This window comes from Natator depressus, chromosome 3 (assembly GCF_965152275.1).
Source record: "Natator depressus isolate rNatDep1 chromosome 3, rNatDep2.hap1, whole genome shotgun sequence".
NCBI classification, from domain to species: domain Eukaryota; kingdom Metazoa; phylum Chordata; order Testudines; family Cheloniidae; genus Natator; species Natator depressus.
The window spans coordinates 56,498,137-56,520,522 of NC_134236.1; the positions used below are offsets into that span (position 1 = coordinate 56,498,137).

The 22,386-nt window shown below is 40.7% G+C and overlaps 1 protein-coding gene across 1 annotated transcript in view; it reads right to left on the bottom strand.

Annotated features, from left to right (window-relative positions):
- Positions 1-15,561, bottom strand: part of LMBRD1 (LMBR1 domain containing 1) — a 230,220-nt gene extending 214,659 nt beyond the window's left edge. Inside the window, exons 1-3 of the mRNA XM_074946845.1 lie at positions 15,468-15,561; positions 13,876-14,052; positions 8,583-8,643 (exon numbers count right to left, since the gene is read on the bottom strand). Coding sequence (XP_074802946.1) covers positions 8,583-8,643; positions 13,876-14,052; positions 15,468-15,542 — 313 coding nt within the window. The 5' untranslated portion in view covers positions 15,543-15,561. The remainder of the gene's footprint in view (positions 1-8,582; positions 8,644-13,875; positions 14,053-15,467) is intronic.
- Between the last annotated feature and the right edge of the window lie 6,825 nt (positions 15,562-22,386).

A 22,386-nucleotide genomic window follows, 5' to 3' on the forward strand; every position in this document is an offset into this window, starting at 1 on the left:
TATTTCTGACTTTTATACCTCATTACTTGTACTCACTTAAAAATCTTTGTAATTAATAATAAACTGGGGTGGGTTTTTTTTAATCTAATCCAGTGTGTTTAAACTGAAGTGTATGAATAATTATTTAAAATAATAAGATGGCATATTATCCCATTAAAGGAATAACAAAATTAATATATTTGCACTGTCCAGGAGAGGGCTGGGTAGTACACAACATACATTTCTGGGGGGGAAATCCAGCACTGGGGGTGTACTGGGGTCACCCTGCAGCATAACCAAGGCTAGTAAGAGCCAAGGTGTGGCTGGCTGAAGCACACAGACATAGCTGGAGACTGTTTATGAGCAGTCCAGATTGGAGGCTACAGTAGCAAGGCACTGTAAAGGGCACCCCAAGTTAGAGGGCAGGGTTACAGCTACTCAGCCTAACTTGTATCCCAGTAGGTCACACAGGGGTCTTCCTTTGAAAGGCCTCTTGTAATTTAGAGGTAATGCAAAACAGTCACTGAAGGGCCTTAAGTCACATGAACCATACTCCACTGCTTGTTACCACGTATTTTTGTTAATACTTTAACTACTGGACCAATATGGAGTTACTCCCTGTTGTCCCTACTTGGGGGCAAAGGTGTTTATATAATCTCAAGATTATATAGTGATCTAATAAAGTAGCGTCTTCTTGGAGACAGCCTTGCAACTATAAAATGCTCTTTCCCAGGATATACATTCTAGTATGCCTATAACATCCTAGCAGGAGAACTTGAAGGTATATTTCCATTTTGGTTATTTGATGAGAGTGCTGTTGTATATGATTCAAGGAAAGTGATTCTTTTCCCCCTCATGAATTTTTAAAATTCTCTTTGCAAGCTTTTCCCAATTACTATTCATCCACGTTAAATCTGTATTATAGTAGGCACTGGAAGCCTTAAGGATTGCTTGGTTTTCCTTCCTCAAGAGGATATAAAGAGTCCATGGAGATCAATACATTAAATTAACAAACATGAGATTAAAAAAAAGTGAGTAATTACATTAATTTCACTCGTGTCTTTGCTCACAATTTCTTGCAAAGTCTCACAACCAGGCCTTCATACCATGAATCACTCTTCATAAACAAGAATGATGAGGCTATGCATCAGCAGCATTTGACTGTTGCATTAACATAGAACTTTGCTGTCATTGCACTGTTTACCAGACTTTACACGCATTGCATGTTATGACAAACTTTCTAATTTGGAAGAAACTTCAGGTTTTTCATTTTGGAGCCTAGACCTTAAGTACCTGCTATTTTACAAGATGCATAAACTCATTTGTTAAATCATATTTCATGGAAATTTGCTGAAGAATGTTATGAGTCTTATGAAGGCTATTACATTTTCTTGTATTCAGAGCACATCATGAAAATGGGCAAATGCGATTTGACCATCTATGTTTTTATACTACGTGCATATATTTTTGCTAGAAATTACCTAGAAATTATATATTACTGTTGAATTCAGTATAGGCAAAAGTTACAAAATGTGCATTATTTTCTTATCAATCCAACAAAATAGCAAAAGAAAAACAATACTGCTAATTCAATACGTAAATCTCTACCACCATCTGGAGGAAAAACTGTGGTATGGCATTAAAAATGTGTACATTAAATTGAGGTAGTATCAACTTTATTACACTTCAAAGCAGATGATACCTATAGGCTAATGCTATCATGTAGCAATGTTTGAAAAAGGTAGCTCTAAGCCTCCATTTTCAGTAGTGCTGAACTTTCCCCAGAAATTATCACTTAATCCGATGAAGTGAGCTGTAGCTCACGAAAGCTTATGCTCAAATAAATTTGTTAAGTGTCTAAGGTGCCACAAGTACTCCTTTTTCCACTTAATGTTGTTTCTTATACTTATTCTTTGCTGAGAAGACTTAGTTCTTCAAAAACTACTAATAAATGAAAGTCTGTTATGCAGTTTGAAATCTCAACACTTAAAATTAAATATTTGTACAATCCTATGTGCTAGGTATTCTGTTAAATTCACAAAGTAGGGTTTTATATGCCATTATTGCAGTTCAATAGCTCTAGCTCTGAAGGCTTTGGCATTCATGTGTGGTCAACAGGAATTTTTGCTTTGCTAAATCTGAAAAAATTGATCAATGAAACCAAGAGTAAAAACAGTATCCTACACAATATTGTTTCCTTCTGAAATTAAAGTGCACCCAATTTAATCACTGAAATTTGTAGGTCTACTATGTAGACTACCCAGTAAGATAACAACTGACAGATGAGAAAACACTATTTTTACAGTTTATTTAGAACAGCATTTCTCAAACTATGGGGCGGGCCTCCTAATGGAAGCACAAATGTGCGCTTTTTTTTGGGAGCTCTGGTGGTCAGCCCTGGGTGGCTGGGGCTCATGCAGAAGGGCCGTGCACACCCAGGAGGCAGGGATAAAGAGGACAGCTGGAGCCCCACCATCTGGGCTCAAGCTCTCCTTCCTCTCCCCCAACTCCACCGAGAGGCAGTCTGGGCTCCAGCTGTGAGCCCTGGGGTGGCAGCAGCGCAGAAGTAAGGGTGGCAATGGGACACCAAGTCTGCTGTTAAGTGATAACAAATATCACTTTTCACATTGCCACATGTACTACTTTGTTGCTACTAGCTCAGTGCTGCCTTCAGAGCTGGGTGCCTGGCCAGCAGCTGCTTCCGCTCTCTGCTCTACCTTCAGAGCTGGGTGGTGGTATACGTACTGGGGGGTACTCCAGGAAGGGGGAGGGGGGCAATTAAATAAGTTTGAAAATCGCTGATTTAGAGCATCCAACAACTGTATACAATTAAATCATTTCTCCTGTTTAGCAAATCACTAATATCTTCCTCAACATTGTGATACAGCATGGCCAGAGGGCAGCAGGAGAGAGGAGAGTGTTAGAAGGGAGCCTTATTCCCTGTAGAGGGAAGAAAGTTTGCCAGAGATTAATTAAAGCACCTGATAAAACCCCCCAGCTTCAATCAGAGAAGGGAAGGAGTTGAAGCAGAGAGCAGTTTGGAGGGAAGCAGAGGAGAGTTTGGAGAAATGCTGTGGTGGGCTAAGAAGACCAAGACCCTAGGTAAAGAGACACCTGGTTTGTGCAGAGGGAGGGCAGGAAGCCCCACAAGCTGAAGGGCAGGAGAGAGGGAAGTAGCCCAGAAGAAGGAACCGCTAGTTCAAGCGGTTTACCATTATCCCTAGGGCTCCTGGGCTGGGACCCGGAGTAGAGGGTGGGCCCAGGTCCCTCCCTCTCCACTCCCCTCCTCTAGGACACTAGTGGGGCAGCTAATACCCCAGTTCAGGGGCGAGAAACTGTGCCCTGAACCCTCCCCAAGAGGAGAAAGCGCGAGACCCATGAAAGTAGTGCTGGCAATTTGCCACAACATGTATTTGTCCAGAGAATTTAAGGAAAACAATGAAGATCACAAAAATTGGTAGGGGGACTAAGGCACAGCTACAGTACCTGAAATTATACTACTTTAATCTAACCAGGTCATGTCCAGGGCCTCCAGCCTTGATGATCAACTCCTCCCCCTCAGTGCCTCCTTCATGCTGCATAATAGCTGTTTGGCAACATGCAGGAGCTGCTGGGAGCGGAGGGGAGGGGAGGAAGAGTGAGGACAGGGGGCAGAAAGAGGCAGGGAAAAGGAAGGACAGGGCCTGAGTGCTAAGTGGGGGTTGAGCACCCCCAGGGAAAAAATTCTTAAATCAAAATTGGGAGTCCTCAGGTTGCTAAAGTTTGAGAACTGCTGCTCTCGACAATCCATCCTGAATGGATAGCCAAAGCTACCATCCTAATGAACTTTTAAAGGTAACTTTTGCTGAGCCCTAGTGCCTTTGATTTCAACTGTGCATGTTTTAGAACTCGTTGGGAAATTTTCAACTACATTTTTTGTTGGAAGATGCCAATTGGTTAAAACCAAAACTTTGAGAAGATCTCTCAGGTCCAGGAGGGAATTTCTAGTCAAAAAGCAAACAGCAAATATTCTAGTGGTTAGGGCACTCATCTGGGATATGGGAGACCCACATTCAAGTCCCTGCTTTGAATCAGATAGAGCACTGGGCTATTGGCTAGTCTGTGTGTAATTTTTGTGAAAAGTTTCAGAAGGCCTGTTTCATCCCTGCGTGGAATAAAACCAAAATGCTAAAATTTTGTGCAGAACAGAATTCTTGTTTTCCAGAATCTAAGGGTAATATCAAAAAAGCAGTGACAACTTTCTTCCAAGCCACACAGTTTTCTTACAGTTTAAAAATTAAAAAAAGAGTTAATCTATTTATCTGACCACCTACTTCCTGTATTTATATCACTGAAAATAATTCATAATACAACTCCAAAATATATAGTTCATAGGAACAAGTCAAGTTCCTTCTTTTAAAACAAAACAAAAAACCTGAAGTTTTGTAAAAAGTTAAGTTACATTCTCAAGTGGCCCATTACCATGGTTATCTGGTGAATTCCTCAGATATTGGATTCAGTTTTTCAGATCACCTTAGAAGTATTGTGGAATTAGTCAACTAGAAATTCAGATCTAAAGAGAAGATTGTTAGTTTTAAACTGGAGATGAAGTCCACATAACTCACCTAAGAAGAGGCATGCAATCAGTGACCTTGACGTATTAGTCTGCACCTATTGTTCTCCTAAGCAGCAGTACCACCAAAATTTAGTACTAGAAATTTCAAACAGGCACTCAAAGGTAGACCTAGAGCTGGAGGAAGATTTGATAGCAGGTAGGTCTGTATCTGAGTGGAGCCAAGTTTGTGTCTTTATATTAGGGCTGTCAATCAGTTAATTCACATGATTAATCACGATTAATTTTTGAGTTAATCGTACTATTAAACAATGGAATACCAATTGAAATATAAATATTTTGGATAGTTTTCTACATTTTCATATACATTGTATTCTGTGTTGTAACTGAAATCAAAGTATATTTTTATTAAAAATATTTGCACTGTAAAAATGGCAAACAATAGTATTTTTCAATTCACCTCATACAAGTACAACTTACAAATGTAACAAATTTACATAACCGTACTCAAACAAAACCATGTAAAAACTTCAGAGCCTACAAGTCCACTCAATCCTACTTCTTGTTCAGCTAATTGCTAAGACAAACAAGTTAGTCTACATTTATAGGAGATAATGCTGCCTTCTTATTTACAATGCCACCAGAAAGGTATTTACTTGCCAGATGTACTAAAGATTCATATGCCCCTTCATGCTTTGGCCACCATTCCAGAGGACATGCTTCCTTGCTGATGTGTTAATTAAAATTTGTGATTGAACTCCTTGGGGGAGAATTGTATTAACCCGGCTCTGTTTTACCTGCATTCTTCCATATATTTCATATTATAACAGTCTCAGATGATGATGACCCAGCACATGTGCATTTTAAGAAGACTCACTGCAGATTTGACAAAACACAAAGAAGGTACCAACGTAAGATTTCTAAAGACAGCTACAGCACTCGACCCACAGTTTAAGAATCTGAAGTGCCTTCCAAAATCTGAGAGGGAAGAGGTGTGGAGCATGCTTTCAGAAGAAGTCTTAAAAAACCAACACTCTGATGCGGAAACTACATAACCCAAACCATCAAAAAAGAAAAATCAACTTTCTGCTGGTGGCATCTGACTCAAGTAATGAAAATGGACATGCATCCACCTGCACTGCTTTGGATTGTTATCAAGCAGAACCAGTCATCAGCATGGATGCATGTCCCCTGGAATGGTGGTTGAAACATGAAGGGACATGAATCTTTAGTGCATCTGGCACGTAAATATCTTGCAACACCAGCTACAACAGCGCCATGTGAATGCCTGTTCTCACTTTCAAGTGACACTGTAAACAAGAAGAGGGCACCATTATCTCCTGTAAACGTAAACAAACTGGTTTGTCTGAGCGATTGGCTGAACAAAAATAGGACTACGTGGACTTGCAGACTCGTAAAGTTTACATTGTTTTATTTTTGAACGCAGTATTTTTTGTACGCCAATCTAGATTTACAAGTTCAACTTTCATGATAGAGATTGCACTACAGTACTTGTATTAGGTGAATTGAAAGATACTATTTCTTTTTTTTTTTACAGTGCAAATACTTGTAAACAAAAACAAAGTGAGCACTGTATACTTTGTATTCTGTGTTTTAATTGAAATATATTTGAAAATGAAGAAAACATCCAAAAATATTTAAATAAGTGGTATTGTTTATTTATGCAATTAATCATGATTAATTTTTTTAATCGCTTGGCAGCCCTACTTTATTTTCCATCTACGGGTTTTGGTAACTGTTAGCCCAGAGTATTTATTAAAGATCCACCTGGAGGGCTTTTCCCTAAAGGACACTGAATAGTTTCCAGTTAGTTGAAGAACTTTATATTAAAAAAACAGACTCTAAATGACTAGAGGTCCTGTTACAGAGAAATAATAGGCCAAAATGCAAGGATATGCAGTAAAGATATTTCCTCATATTCCTTTTGATTCCCTCAGGAATCAAAACCTATCACTGTTTTTCTAGAGAAAATATAATTCCTGACCCTGGTAAAAAGACACACCCAAGAAAGCAAACTACAGATCAACCTTGACACTGGACCAGGAACAGACAGTAATGACAAAAAACGCACAAAGTATGTAACCCGACCTGGGTGAGCCATACCCTTCTCCCACAAAAGGTATCCAAGAAGTCTGTCTTTTTTTTATTTTATTAAACACAAGTAGCCATATTTGTATAGCTTATCAAAACAAAGTATCACTGGATAGAACTGATAAGGAAAGCCCTAAGGAGTCAGATATATCTTTTATACAGAAAAGCCAGAAAGCAGACTACCTATTTGAATACTTTACCAGACTAAAGTTCTTATGTGGTATTCTGCATCAAGTTTATTTCTCAAGCTAAACCATCCGATATTTCTCATTTAGAGAAGCAGTATTATTGTTTTGAGGGGAACAAGAAGTTTATAAACTATGGCAAGAGGAAAGAAGTTCCCTTTCTTGGTGAGGACCTGAAGTTTTTTTTAAATAAACGTTGATTGCCGCTTTTGTAGCAGTACTATCAGTACAAGCCACAACAAAGATAGCTTTCTGATAAATCAGATTAATTCTATGACTGCAGCTTGAAATTACCCAAAAGTGGCATTTTGATTTTCTCTGGCATCTTCATTGTAAAACAGGCCTCTTGTTGCAAAACATTAGTGAATGTTTGTACTTTAGTATGTATATAGTGACTTTCACATTTTGAAATATTGTTGCTTTCAGTCGTTAGGTTCCACTTTAATGCAAAGTGCGATTATACATTTACCAGGTATATTTGTACTAGTGTCATTGCCCAGGAGAAAGACTTACAAGTCAATGAAAATTTAGTACAATTCATTGCAACATATCTTCCAGAGTAATCTCTCCCTCAAAAGAAGAAATTCAGTGTTAAAATTAGATTTTTTTAATATTGGTCTTTTTAAAAGTGACCACACACACTTTGCCCAGACTACAGAAAACAAATCTGAGTTTCACTATTCTTTCACGTGTTTAGTCTTTAATACGTATTATTAATCCTTAAAAATGTATTAAACTACTGAACATATTCTCCTCCCAACACATGATCATTTCATAGAGTCATATCATAGAATCATAGGACTGGAAGGGACCTAGAGAGGCCTTCTAGTTCAGTCCCCTGCACTCATGGCGGGAGCTAAGTATTATCTAAACTATCCCTGACAGGTGTTTCTTTGGTTTTGAATAGTGAGTTCAACACAATGCTATGATAGTTATTTTCAGTAAAACTTTGTGCTAGATAACATTATCCACTATTGCAATAAATAAATAATTTATAAAGGACAGATTGCAGAGATGGGTCCAACACTTTCTATAAAAAATTAGATTTTAAAAGCAACAGAAACCACATTTTAAAATAAGTTTAGATGTTGATCTAATATGGTTTTCTTGCTTTCATTTTGTTTAGGCTCATCACCCTTGTACTCCATTATATTCATTTAGTGAAGTAGGTACAGTCCTCAGGCAGTGTCTAAACAGTGAATGGTCTTGCATACCATAGGTATTACAATATAAAAACAAAACTGCAGTGAGTTATGTACAGTAGGAAAACGTCACATTACCTTAATTGTAAGAAACCTTGACATACCATGATAAAAAAGTGACAAGAGTAGGGCCAAAAAAAAAAAAAAAAAAAAAAAAAAAAGATCTCTAAGGAACTCATTAATGTCTAACCTATGAATGTGTATTAACAATAGTCCACATTGTGGATTATAGGTCCATACGCCAAAACTCATTAGTCAAGTTTTAAGCACTGTGTCATTGGGACTGTGACGGGAACGATAAGCCCATATGCAGAAGCCCCCAAGATTGCATTTTAACAAGCAAACTGCGATTTTAATTTACAAAAAGGGAAAAAGCCCACAAAAGCTTTGGCTGTAGACAGAACTAAGGTTCATCTCAGCATGATTTTTCAGTTTAGTTATAGCCCCCTGAAAATTAGCTTATAATACAAGATTTTAATTAGAAGGTATCAACACATGATCCAGTCACTGCAGAAAATCCTATTTTTAGAAGCTGTTTTAAAAAATACTCACTGTAATATCCATATAGTACTGTGTCCTCAATTTGTCTTGTGACATTAGTATCAGCCCACTCCTAGGAAGAATGAAGGGGGAAAATTATGTAACACTTATTTCACAAAAGCAACACTTTCAATCCATATAACCCATTTTCGAAATCCTAAATATTTTGCTGTTGTCAACTGTATAAACTGGGAAGCATGAGATTTTGTTCTTGGTGGCTTACAGGAATTCAATCAGTTGAATTCTTATAGCTCTGGAAGAAGAATTTGAACAGACTCAGACTTACAATTCTGAATACAAAAAGCATGGGCATGGTAAAAAGGCTGTGCAGTTACCATTCTGCATTACTGAGGCATTTATACAGGCCCCTAGTTATTAATATTTGCTTTGATCATTGAGTTACATAATATTCTTGCATCTAAATACCACATCTAATAGACACCACAGAACAACTTGACTCAATTAAACAAAATCAATATAAAAAGATACTTATGATTGAAAGCTTGATATCAAAAAGCATTTTCATTCTATATCTGTCACGTATGTACCATAGAACACTTTTATAGTCATATTTATATGGTAATGAGTCATTTTGCAGGAAATACATATAAACAGACAGACCGACCAACTGTACTGGCTACTTAACCTCCAATTTAAAAGGCAAATGGGAGAGTGGGGTTTATTATTTTTGTTGAATGTTCAGAAAAATATGTCCAAATATGTGGTAAGTCCTCTACATTTTAAAAAAACTTTCAAAATAAGATGCTGAATGTAGAAACTAGGTATCAGAACTGACTCAAAACCTGCTTAAGAAGCCCCAGTATGTTGACCATGTAGGCGGAATAGGCTAACTTCTCACATTCCAGCTTGGTCTACCCTACACAGTTTACATAGCCCTAGTTATGTCAGTGTACACACTACAGTCTTGTCCCACTGATGTAAGTGCCTTTCCACACCGACATAAGTGCCTCTCATGAAGGTGGAGGAGTTATGTAAGTGTAGTTAGGGCGAGGTGGTGTCTATTGACACTGCCTTACTTACCCTGGCTGTTGGCAGTCTTGTCAATTTCACAGCTCCATGCTGGAGCCGTGAAATTGACAAGAAATCCAGGTAACTAAAGCACAGCTGCTCCAGGTTCCCCACTCCTAGCTGGGCTGCTGTCTGGAGACTCCCTGCTCAGGGAGCCAAGAAACCTGGGTGGCAGCTACCCCTGCACCTCCAGCTAGGAGCAGGGAGGTGAGAAGCCTGGGGAGCAGCTGGGCTCTCAACAGGGAGCTGTGTGGACCTGAGAGACCCCACATTGCCCCTCTTCAGTCAGTGGAAGCACTCCTGGTGAGGACATGCACCACAGACAGAAGGAAGATAGTACGGACATCAGCCACCACAATAATTACTGTGGGGGCTATAAGTTAACCAAACATATGTTGACTTAGGGCTTAGTGTAGACATGCCCTTAGACTCTTCCCTCACTCCTAAACATATGCATATGACCACCGCCTAACTGTGCATGTTACCGATAGTATTTCCTACTCAAGAAAGGCTAAGATACATTTAGAGATCCATGCCAGTGGCTAAGGCCTGGTCTACTCAGGTTTTATATCTGTATAAATATTTGTTAAGGGTTGTGATTTTTTTCCATCACAATAGTTATACAGGCAGAACACCTAGTGTGGATCCAGTTATGACTATAATGATGCCTTTTATTAACAGCTTTATTCCTCTTTCCTTAAGGAATAATATGTACTGGTATAAACACATTTATACCCATAAAACTACATCCATACTAGGGATTATACTGCTTTAACTACTACTAGTATAGTCAAAGTGGTACACCTTTTGTGTTTAGGCAAGCCCTAAGAAGATAGGCCTAAGATGTCACCCACACATCTGGGAATAAAGATCAAGTTCATCAACCCCTGCACAAAACAATCAATGTTCCAAAATTTGAGTTTCAGTTAGGCTTGTTTATTAAATTTTGGTTTTCCTCAGTAAGGTTTTATCATTTACAGAGACCTTATTCATATTATAGGTTAGTGGTTATAAAAAAAGTCATTAAGATAGTCTGTGTATTAGTCTCTCTAAGCAACGATAGTCCCGACACCTATTTGTCAAATAGAAGCATCTATCCCACATTGCATACCTCTTATAAATCTTAAGGTTCACAGTAAGTAAAAACAAACTTTACATTAAGTTCATTATCTCACAATCATAACCAAGTTTGGGGAAGGATCCAATTACCACATGCCAGCCAATGACCCTTTATACTCTTACCCATTCTCCTCCCCAGATGCCAGAGAATAAGAACCTTTCACACATGCCAAAAAGCTTAACAGATATGGTTTCTGGCAGATCAAATAAGGAGAGCATATTCCTGAGTTAAGTGCTTCTCATGGAGGTAATAAAATGGGGAGTTTAGTGTGGAAAAAATCCTAACGTGCCCAACCAATGCTAGAGTAGCAATTTCTAAGCATCATGGCAGAGGTAAGATTTTGGGACTGATTATATAAAGAGAATAAGAAAGTACTTAATTTTGACAGAAAAGTTCTCATGCAGAGTTTGCTTTTTTTAAATAGCAAGTATTAAAAATGAATGCACTCCTTTTAATTAATTATGTGTTCTTATGGGAAATGAAGAGTTTAAGTTAAACATTTGGTACAGTGAAGCACTTCTTTGCTCTCATGAAAGTCTTAAAAGATGATATGAAAAGGTCTTGTCAAAAGTAATGCAAACATATGTCAAAAGAAAATATGAAATAAGGTCACAATAGCCAGCACCAGATCGCCTGCAATTTTAGCCATCAGTTAACGGTATTCAAAAATCCTGAAGGAGAGGTAACCAGGAATTAAGATGACCAGCAACAGAATAATATGACACTGTTAGAAAGATATTCCAGTTTGGCATCTACTTTTACCAGATAATCTCCATATGTAATAGCTGAGTTCTCTGCTAAACGAGAGCAACAGGGAGGATAGCAGCAACTTGAGGTGTACCAACAACAGCAGGAGGCAATAAAAAGTTTGCTTTGTCAATTTTTAATTGTTTTTAAAATGCAAGTTATGTACAGGAACAAAGGTATATTCTATAGGGAAGATTACATGTACAGTACAATGCAAGTTATTAGTAATTAAAAATTGTGTATTTCCATTTCCTTTAAAATCCCATTGTCCTGTGATAAAGTAATACAATTTACCAGTCCCTCTTCTATTTACAAAGAATGTTTTCGTGAAGAAAAAAAAAAGCAGCTAAAAGTTATATTTGGATTTTAAGAAATTGTCAGTCATTTAACATTCCCTTCACCCAGCTACTTATCCCATTGTCTATCAATGCCAGAATCTCTTAACTTTCAAGACACAGTGAAAAGGTTCATTTATTCAAGAAGGAACCATTTCCACTCCCATTGGCTTCTATGGCAAAACAGGCAGCAACTTCAAAACAAAGCAGGTTGAGGCTATAAAGGCTTTTCTTTTAGGGGATGGTGCAAATCTAGTTTTGGTATAGTTAACGTGTTTGGGGTGGGGGTAATGCATATCTGACAATCAAACTAAATGTATTTTTATAAACATAAAAAGCTTTTCATTTTTGGAATGCAGATGGTTTGGGATCAAGGGATATTGAACTAAATCCATATCCACAATACCTATTTCCTCAAACTACCAAAATTGCAAAGGAGTATTATGAAGACAAAGGTGTTGGACATAGAAAAATACGAACTAGTTTTTCTAAACCAAAAATTATGGAAAACTGAGGACATGACATGGGATAGCTTATGAGCTACTAATTCCAGGAAAAAAAGCCAGTTTTACAATAAAATGATCTTAAAGAGCGACACTGGGGTCAGAAACACCTTCAACTGGTTTAAGTTTTATTCCAGAATTACTTGCATTTTGATTATATGAAAATCAGATTTTCATATAATCAGACCATAATTTCAGATGCTATAACTGTATTAAGGCCACATTTTTACACGTTTTGTTCTAGACTTTTGAAGATGAATAGTTAGTTAGAAATAGGATGATGGGTAGCGAGGCAAGGAGAATCTAAGGAAGCATTTTCCCTTCTCAAGATAAGGGCTACAAGAACATGTCTGAAGGAAGAAGCAAAGCAGAAGGAAACTGTTTTGTCTATTCTTTATTAGAATCCATATGCACAAAGGTGGAAGATTTTTCACACTGGGAGAACTTAACTGAAAATTTTCATGTCCTTTTAAATTCTCAACAGTATACATTCTTTGTGCGGACAAGTTACCTGATTCACTAAAGAAACAGTAGCATGGATGCAAGTTGTCCACCCTGTAAATGTGTAAAGCATCTGACTTAACCTTTGAAGTGACTAAACATAACACTCATATGAATGTATGCAAGAGCACGTGTTCTTTGAGATTAAAAATAAATGGTAGACAAATATGGCAAGCAGTATACAAAAGCAAACTTTGTAGCAGGGGGGAAATTATTTAAGTCATAATATAAACTGGCACTTTAAATCACTAAATCAGCAAGCGGGAGACCATGATTTAAATAACTGATTTTAACCATGTTTTTGTTCGTATCATTTGGTTATTTTCCTAAGAACTGGTTGATAACCATTAAAACATGTTGATTTCCTAAATGCGTGAGGCTGTAGTGCCATAAGGAAGACGTTTCTTACATCAAGGGGAGTTTCTGTTGAGGTAGTTAATTCATCTCTCAGAGAGGCCATAGCTAGGTCAACAGAAGAATTCTTCCATCAACCTAACCACGTTTATACCAAGGGTTAGTTCAAACTAACGACAATGCTCATGGAGCAAAGCTTTTCACAGCCCTGAGAGAGGTAACAAAGTCGATCTAATTTTTAAGTGTAGAGCAGGACTTCGACTGAGAGCTCATTCAGACATATACATATTGTTCTGTTCTTTGGGTATATTATACAAAAATATAAATTTTATAGTATGAACTACAGAAAATATTTAGGAGTCTCTCCTCATTTCTATTTTTGCAGTGCTAAATGAATAAACCCTCCAGCACCTAAACAAGACTATTCTCGTGTATGTTATAAAAGTTGGTAATATTAATATTTTAATGAGAGAATAGCAGGTTTACATTACAAAGTTATGAGGATGGAATCTATTTTAGAAGTAAATGACATTAGTTTGCAATGCTAGTGTTCTTCTTCCAAGACAAAAATTCCAGCAATGTAATAAGACACTAAAATATGATTTAGTTTGATAACTCAGAATGAAGAGATAACAAAAAGGGAGAGGGAAGACATATGGTAAAGCAATTTTGGCAACATATATTTTACTGAATGCCAATATCTAAGTAGTTCATACCTTAAATGTGCCATTTTGATTTTTCATATATGAAACCAGAAAAATGTCCACTGGCAGAAGTGCTGATGTGATAAGTGCAATTGCCAGTGCAAAAATAGCTGTTATGGTAGAAATTACTTCACTTTCTCGTCGACTCTGGTACTTGCGCACATAAACCCAGGAGAAAGCCAGAATAGCCTGAAATAAAAAAGAAAAGATAGATACCATAACACAGCACAGAACAAGAATATCAGAAATATCACTCAAGTTAAACTGTATTTCTATTCTATACAGATACTTAAACTGCTCTCATCACCATGATATCAGAGCATCTTCTGGCTGTGCATTAAACATGACTAACATCTGCTAGGAGTAGGATTACCACCTTTGAAATGCAAAAAATACATCACATACCCCACAAGACAAGCCCGATGCAACCCCAAGCACAAAGCAACTCAACAGCCCCCCTTCAACAGCCACTTATAGCATTTAGAGAGAAAACACATAAGAAAGATTGATAACATCACACGCCTCACTCTTGCATGGCTCAAACCCTCTCTCTCTCACACACACAGTGGGCAAACAGCTGCTGGATTTTCAATAGCTTTGATCTATTATGACTTAAACTGCACAAGTGGGAACACTGCAGCATCTTTAGCTGGACAGAAAAACTTTTAACATTAGATATCCCAGTGTACCGTAATAATAATGCTAATCTTTAGACCCACGCAAAAAAAATAACCCTTGCAGATTAAATTATTTTTCTGGCAACTGACAAATCCATAAAAATACCAGCCAGACCAGTCAAATGCTAGCCATATGGTAGCCCACACCATGGGTAGTTTGTTCTCTCTCTGCCAAAAGAGGATAGCCCACTACAGCTGCTACCATTGGCTGCATTAGTTCAAGTGGCAAAGGCCTGTACTGGGGATCTAAAAACCCAAATCCTGCCGATGACCCAAACTGATGGCCACTATGGCTCCAGTTTCTCTCTCTCTTTTTCTTTTTTAAAGATATGAAATTACACCCAAGAGGACCAGCAATAAGACTGCAAAGTCAGGCATTTGGAAGTTAGGACTTGCGGGAATCAGGGCTGCTGTGAAACCTCAGTTCAGTGCTTTAGGGTACAGTCTGCAATTACGTGACCATAGGCGGCTTACCACAGGACCCCTGCACAGCCTGACTCTGCTGGCTACCCCCAGAGGAGCCAGACACCCCATGGACGGGTGTGCGGGAGCATAGCCTGTAGCTCCAGACCCCAAGGGGAAGGCGATGGGCGGAGAGATCTGTAACCCACCTCAGCGGGGGAGGAAGCGTGAGGGCCAGTCAGTTAACCCCAGAGGGAGCAAGGAGGGAAAGGCCCGCGGGAGCCCGTTACCCCGGACACTAGGGGGCGTGGTTGAGAAGCACGTGCGGCCAGGGTCCATAAGGGGAGGGGGGTAGGGAGCGCTCGTTACCCCGGGCACCAAGCACCCGGGGAGGGGGCACCGTGTGGAAACCCGTTACCCCCAAGGACTATAGGGGAGCCAAGAGCCTGCGGCCTCACAGAGCCTAGGGCGGCCAGTCCAGGAAAGGGGAAGAAGCTCCAGCGGAGCCGGGCCGCCCCCTCCTACCAGCAGCGAGAGGCCGAAAAGGCACCAGCCCATGAGCAGCTCCGAAGAGGCCGCCGCCATCTTCACTTCCGGCATCAGCGGCAGCGTCACCCCCTTGCCCGGGGAGGAGCTATTTAAAGGGGCGGGGCCTGCTTGGTTACTATGGAAACCGCTAAACAACCTCACGGCGCACAAACGTAGCGCTCCTAGCGGTGGGAGTTGTTCGTCGCTAAGCCAGCAGCCAATGGAGAGAGGGCGGCGCTCCGGCCGCGCGCTCTTCGGCTGGGGAGGTGGAAGGTATTGTGTCTTTGGCTGATCCCCGCCGCCCAGCCACCCCCCGTCCCCGTCAGCGGGTTTGGTTCAATTCAGACTGAAGCCACTTGTTTCTGAAATTTTTCATTTGTCAAAGCTGACGGAATGTCACGAGAAATTTCAGGCTGGATGAACTGGGCGTTTTCCAATGAAACTGGCTTTCAGCGGGGCAAAACCCAAACCACACCAAGCCTGCGACCCTCCCAAAAGAATCCACGCCTCTCTGCTCACAATAGACCTCCCTCCTCGGGCTACCTTCTCCTGGGGCTGGGGCTCACTTATGCACGGCCTGGGTAGGCGTGATTTTGTGCTGTTGTATGGGAAGGTTTGGACACAGATTTCAAGAGGCGACTTCGAGGTAGGGGTGAGAGTTGCCACCGTCACCCTGACAGCCCCTTTAGACAAACTAGCAAAGGGCACATACACACACTGCTGTCAGAATACCTAGCCAAACGCTGTCTTATAAGATATCATAAAAATTGAAAACTAGTCATGAATATCCTTGGGTAGGGTACGTGTGGGTTGTGTATGAAGAATTATGGATGTGTGCGAGAAATATGTTTTGGAGGCAGTGGAATCACAAATATGCGCCTAACAAAGGAATGTTCTTTTACCTGTGTCTCACATGCAGACTGAGCAAAGTGAGCCCAGAGACAATGGCAGTTCATTTATATCTTCCAACCAGAGAAGCAAATTTCTCCTGAAGGTATTCTGCATCAAAAAATAAAAATTCTGCAAACAATATTTTAAAATTCTAAAAATTTTATTTGTCAGATAAATGTGGAGGCCCCAGCATGGCAGTGGGGAGCACAGGCCACTGGCTGCACAGAGATGGGAGATCACTGTGCAGCTACCCCCGCGGGACACGAACTCAGCAGTGAGGCTGCACCCAACCCTGACAGAGCTCAGGGTCCGAGCCTGCCCCAGAAACACCCCAGGGTCCTGCCCCTCAGTGCCAGGTGTGAGCAGGCAGGCTCAGCAAGGCAGGATCCAAGTGTGGAGGGGCTTATTGTGAGGGGATCCAGGTGTGGGTTGAGAGGATTCTATGTGGGGTAATCTGCGTGCAGACAGCTCAGTGGAAGATCCAGGTGCAGGGGGAGTCTGGATGCACAGGGTTTTGTTGCGGGGTTCTGAGTGCAACTGTAATGGGACTCTGCAGGAGGGTCCAGGTGAAGGTGGTTGGGGCTCAGCGGGGGGAGTGGTTGTTTGGGTTGTTTGGATGGGGGGAGGCTCAGCAGGGGCTCCAGATGCTGGGGAAGTGGGGCTCAGTGGGGTGGGGATCCAGGTGCAGCTGGTTGGGGCTCAGTGGGGTGGGGATCTGGGTGCAGGTGGCTTGTTCAGGTGGTCCAGGCATAGGGGTTCACTGGTTGTTACCTGCAAGGCAAAGTTTTGACTGGCAGAGTCTCGAGGAGCTTGCTGGCAAGGCAGACAAATTGGAGTGGCATGGTGCAGACATACAGATTAACAGCAGCTGAAGCTCAGGGGTAACACTGTTGCCGTACAGTTCTGGGTTCCCTGAGGGAAGTGTCACAGATACAAGATGGTTTTACTTGGGAGAGTGGAGTAAAGGGGGAAGTACTGAAGGAAGGTTTGGGTCAAAATGAAGGAGGCACCAAACGGATAGGGGGAGAAGATGCAACAGAGGGTTGGTTAGGGAGTGGGTAGGGATGTGATCCTGGAGTGTTTTGGACAGGGAAAAAGTGAAATGGGGAGGTTTGGACATAGGAAGGGGAGAAATAAAGCAGATGTTGGGCTACTGGAGTGAGAGGGGGTGTGATTAGGAGTGGAGAAAGAGGAGGTGATTCAAAAAGGTTTTGGCATATGGGAGGGGATTGGGGTGGCTATTGGTGCAGTTTTGAACTTCTCTTCATTTTTATATTCATGCAACTCTTCAATGACTGTCAACTATTAAGCAGGAGCTTAAAGCTTTTATGCATCTGTATTATACTGTATTGTGTTATAGTCTACATTCCTCAGAGCAGAGACTTTCTTCTTCTAAACAGCACTGAGCACACTGTTGTCCAATAAGTAAATAATAGCAAACAGGAATAGAGTTGGCCCATCTGAAGAAGTACTAAACTATGCCATTCCTTCCTAACAGTGTAGTCTGAGAAAACCTGGTGGGACTGCCACTAAAACATACAAGCATCAGATTCCAGTCCTAGCAGAGTATACAGACATCATTTCCATATCTGGCAGCCCTCTAGCTTTGGGTTGGTGAATTTAGTACATGAAGCTGCAAGGTATATTCGTGTGTCAATTAATCCTATTAAACCATTCATTTTAGAAACGTCTGAAAACCCATCAATTCTGCAAAGCTATCTCCAACATTAGTGACTAGAACACTCCTCTGTGCTCACCTTCACAGCACTTGTTCACACTGTTTGCATCATTTTATTGCCAGTGCTTAGAGTCAAGTGAATTGCACAGGGATGAAGACCTGACCCAACAAAAGGAGAGAGCTGTGGGGTGATGATTCCTGGTGAAGGGGCATATTAACAACAATTTCCACTTGCCTTATCCAGACACAGTGAGGGCAAATGGAGCAAAGGAGAAAAGAAAAGAAAAGACATAAAATAGGGAAAAAGAAAAGGAAAATAGAGAAATAATGGGTAGTTGAAAAGAAAGGAGCTAAACAACATGAAGAAGACAAACTGAAAGATAACAGGATAAAGGGAGAAGAGAAAGCATGGGTTAAGAAGTACTTATAGACAAGATGAGAGGAACAAAAGAAATAGGATGGTGGAGGGAAAAGAAGAGAAAATTAGGAGGAAAAAATCCCCCAGAAAACAGGTGGAAGAGAAAAACAAGAAAAAAGTCAAAATGAAAGAAACAATATAAGAAGCATTAATTAAGCCAATTCATACATTCCGAAGTATAGGAGCTTTGTGGGATAAGAGAGGCTCAGCACCTGAGAAAGAAGAATGTAATGACACTTTGGTTTCTGCTTTAGAAAAAATGTCCTGGGAAGAGTGCCCTGGACTTAAACCATAAGGAGTCATCTTTGGTCACAAGATGCCAGTGTGTAAGTATCTTCTTCCCATAACTCAAATTCTTTGCCTGAACAAAATAACTAGTAAGAAATGAAAGAGGAGACCATGGGTTCAATTCCCAATAGCAAAATATATCCAGTAACTGATTCCTTTAGACATATATAAAAAGCAGATTGTTGATTTAACATCTCCAAAACATTCACCTCCATACAGCTGTAAGTTTTTGTATGTCTGCTAAAAGTACATTAATATAGTCAATATTAGTAAGGCCTATAACTGAAAATCAAAATTCTGTGATAAACAGTCAGATTCTGCAGCAGGCAACTGTATGTACATCATTTTGGAAGACAAACCAACAAATACATTACAAAGTTGCCACTCACACCCACTTCTCTATCTCAGTTGCTTATCTCATCCCTGTATACCGTTCCTGTTGTACTTCTCCAGCAAGGAAGCACCATTCTTACAAATCTGCTGTTACTCTGCCCTTGCCTACTAGTTTCTGGATTTGTTGGAGGCAAAGCAGAAACACAGTCCATACGGAGACTATGCAGAGGAGGGAGGGGGGTGGGTGGGCATGCAGGTATAGTGTTTCCTTGTAGGTTGAAACTGCCAGTGTCTGGGAGCCTGTACATTCTTTCTTCCCCCTCCCAAAGAGGGGGAGTTCCCAGTGCTAGCACATGCTCATTCCTTCCCTAGCACAAAAACTGAGAGGGGTGACTCAGTGACACATTTTGACAGTTTCTGTGGTGTAGGGATTTTGTGATTAGGGACGTAAGTGGATAGAATTAATGTCTGCATAATCAAGGAGAACAACTATTAATAGGTATGGTTATTCGGGTAAATTTTCAGAAGATTAAAATTACGCTTTCATAGATTATAAAACCAGAGGGACTATTGTGATCATCTAGTCTGACCTCCTATATAGCACAGGCCATCCCTGAATTAGTTCTTGTTTCTATTGGTCAAACCCCCCACCACAATAGCTCTCATAATGAATTTTCTGATCTCAAGCTAGTTCCCTGCTGACAGGCAGCTGTTACCTTCCACAGAGTGATCAAGTTTATTTCCACAGTGAAGGGGAAGTTCTCACTCTCCTTTAATGGTGCTAATATAAAGGCAAGCACAGATCAGTGTTCCAGAGTGCCTTCCTCATTCTGTAGTTCTGCACCCACAACTGGTTTTCCCAGGCCTCACGAACAACTCATTCCCCTTAGTCTGTGACAGTGGTGGTGGGTGCTTGCCTGTTCCCGAGAGAGCTCTGCAGGCTGCTTGCCTCAATCTCTGCACTACTTGCACTGCTTCATTGCAGCTGCCTCCTGATGGCTTTTCAAAAGCTTCAGCAGAAACCTTTCTTCTGGGAGCTGTGCCAGAAAGTGTGAGCTAGGCCCAGGAGGACAGTGAAACTGCAACAGTTCAGAATATAAATCACAGTATTGCGAACGCTAAGCATTCAAAAATCATGAGTCAGGCCATCAAAATGATGAGATCAGCCTAAAAATCATGAGTTTTCCAAAATAATAAATGCTGAGTTTTGTTTGCTTTATTTTTCAGTCTTGAGAGGAAGCCAACCCCCACCCCAAAGTCCATGTAATCATTTCAAGTTCAAAATTTAATCTGCAACGCACATTGAAAAATATGAGCCACCCTGCTGGCTGCTCAGAGAGGGGCTCAACTTACTCTCCTGGAATGCAGGACCTGCTCTTCTAGGGCTATCTTGTCTCCCCTCCCATCCCCATCCAGTCTCCTCGCCCACTCACATTCTCCCTCCATGGTCCCTCACAGGTACCTGTCCCTATCTTAGCCGCTCGATTCACCTGCCTGGACATTTTCTCCCTTTCCCGTTACAGTATCCTTACCCTCATAGGTTTCAGAGTGGTAGCTGTGTTAGTCTGTATCAGCAAAAAAACCAAGAAGTACTTGTAGCACCTTAGAGACTAACAAATTTATTTGGTCTCTAAGGTGCCACAAGTACTCCTCGTTTTTCTTACCCTCATACTTACCATTTCCACTGAAAGCCCCCTCAACCTTCCTCAGTTCTCCACGTTCCCCTGCAACTTTCAGCCTCTCCTGCCTCCCACATTCCCCTATCCTGAGTTGTGTTTGGGGGAGGCTGGGGCTAAACCCAGATTTTTGTTTAATTGTAAGGGGTAGAGAGGGCTGGGTTGGGCCTCAGTTCAGGTTATGACCCAGTTCTGGTTTGGGAAGGGTTGTTGCCTAGTTCTGATTTGGGGAGGGTGTGGTTGGGTTTGGGGGTTAGTTCTGGCTTGGGGTTTGGTTCCAGGAGGCTTAAGCTCATTCCAGCTGGGGCTTGGTTCTGGTTGGGAAAGTTCTGCCTAGGTTCAGGTCCTGGTGCTGGGTTGGCTCTCGTCCCAGTTCTGGTTCAGGGAAGCTCTGGGTTAGTTCTGTTGGGAGCCTGGCTAACTTTATTGGTTCGGGGCTCAGTTCCAGGAGCCTGTAGCTCAGTTTTGAGTCATGGAGGCTGTGGCATAGTTCTGGTTGTGGTCCATCTAAGGCTGTAGCGTGGTTTTGGGTGGGGTCTGGATCGGGGAAGCTCTGGCCCTCTGGTTGGGGTCAGGCTCTGGAAGGCTGGGGTCTGGTTGGGAGAGGTTGTGGCTCAGTTCTGATTGAGATCCGGCTCAAGGAGCGTTGAAAATTTCCCATGAACTAGAAATTTCAAATTCCAGCCTGTTTTAATAGTGTAGGCATATTTACTATGGAGAGAGAGCTGTAACCTTAATTTATGGAGAAGCTACTATCTCCTATAATTAAGTAATATTTTTGCATGATATCTTTGGCTTGGATAATTGGTTTGGCCTCAAAATTGTCAGATTTACTCTGAAAGCAAAGGAATTTTTTTTCAGCAATATTTTTTTACATTGACTTTAGTGGAGGAGGAACAGGCATTACACCTGTGTGTGACATGTTGCTCTTCTTTGGTTGGTTGCAGTTTGGAAAAAATATGAGAGTCCTTGTTTTGCTGACAGCTAACAGAACCACATTTAGCTCAAGTGGTGGGATCTAGGTTCTTACCCAGGCTCTGCCGGTTTATGTGACTTAATGTAGATAAGATTGCAATGACAGTTTCATTAGAAGGTTGACTTTGATCTTCCATGTAATTCCAAAAGAGAAAATAAATAGAAAAATCCTCAAGCTTTTGAGTCTTTAGAGTTAAATGCTCCACTGTAGTTATCTGGAGCATTTGGATTAAATTGTTTATGGATTTATTGAGATTAAACAATTATAAAATGTTTCCTTTTTGAATGCTTGCAAAGCATATAACGTGTCTTTGTGTACCTCCATCTACCTAATTGCAACATTTAAATACAGGTAGATTTTGGCATTGACTTATGCAAGAAGCAGTTTTCAAGGAAACTAATTGCGAACTGTTTTAAAAATTGCTATTATTTCCAAATTAGACACAATTCTTTCTGTCATAAATCTGGCAGATCAAATGAAATCCTGATAATGGAGAATATTTTCATCATTGACCTCCAAACCAATCAGAGACACTTTTTAAAAGTGAAATGAAAGGCTAGGATCTGGTAAAAATGACTGCACTTTTAACATCATATTGGCCTGAAGGGAATGTAATGTGCATAGGACCATTTTCCAGATAGCATAGCCGAAGAACA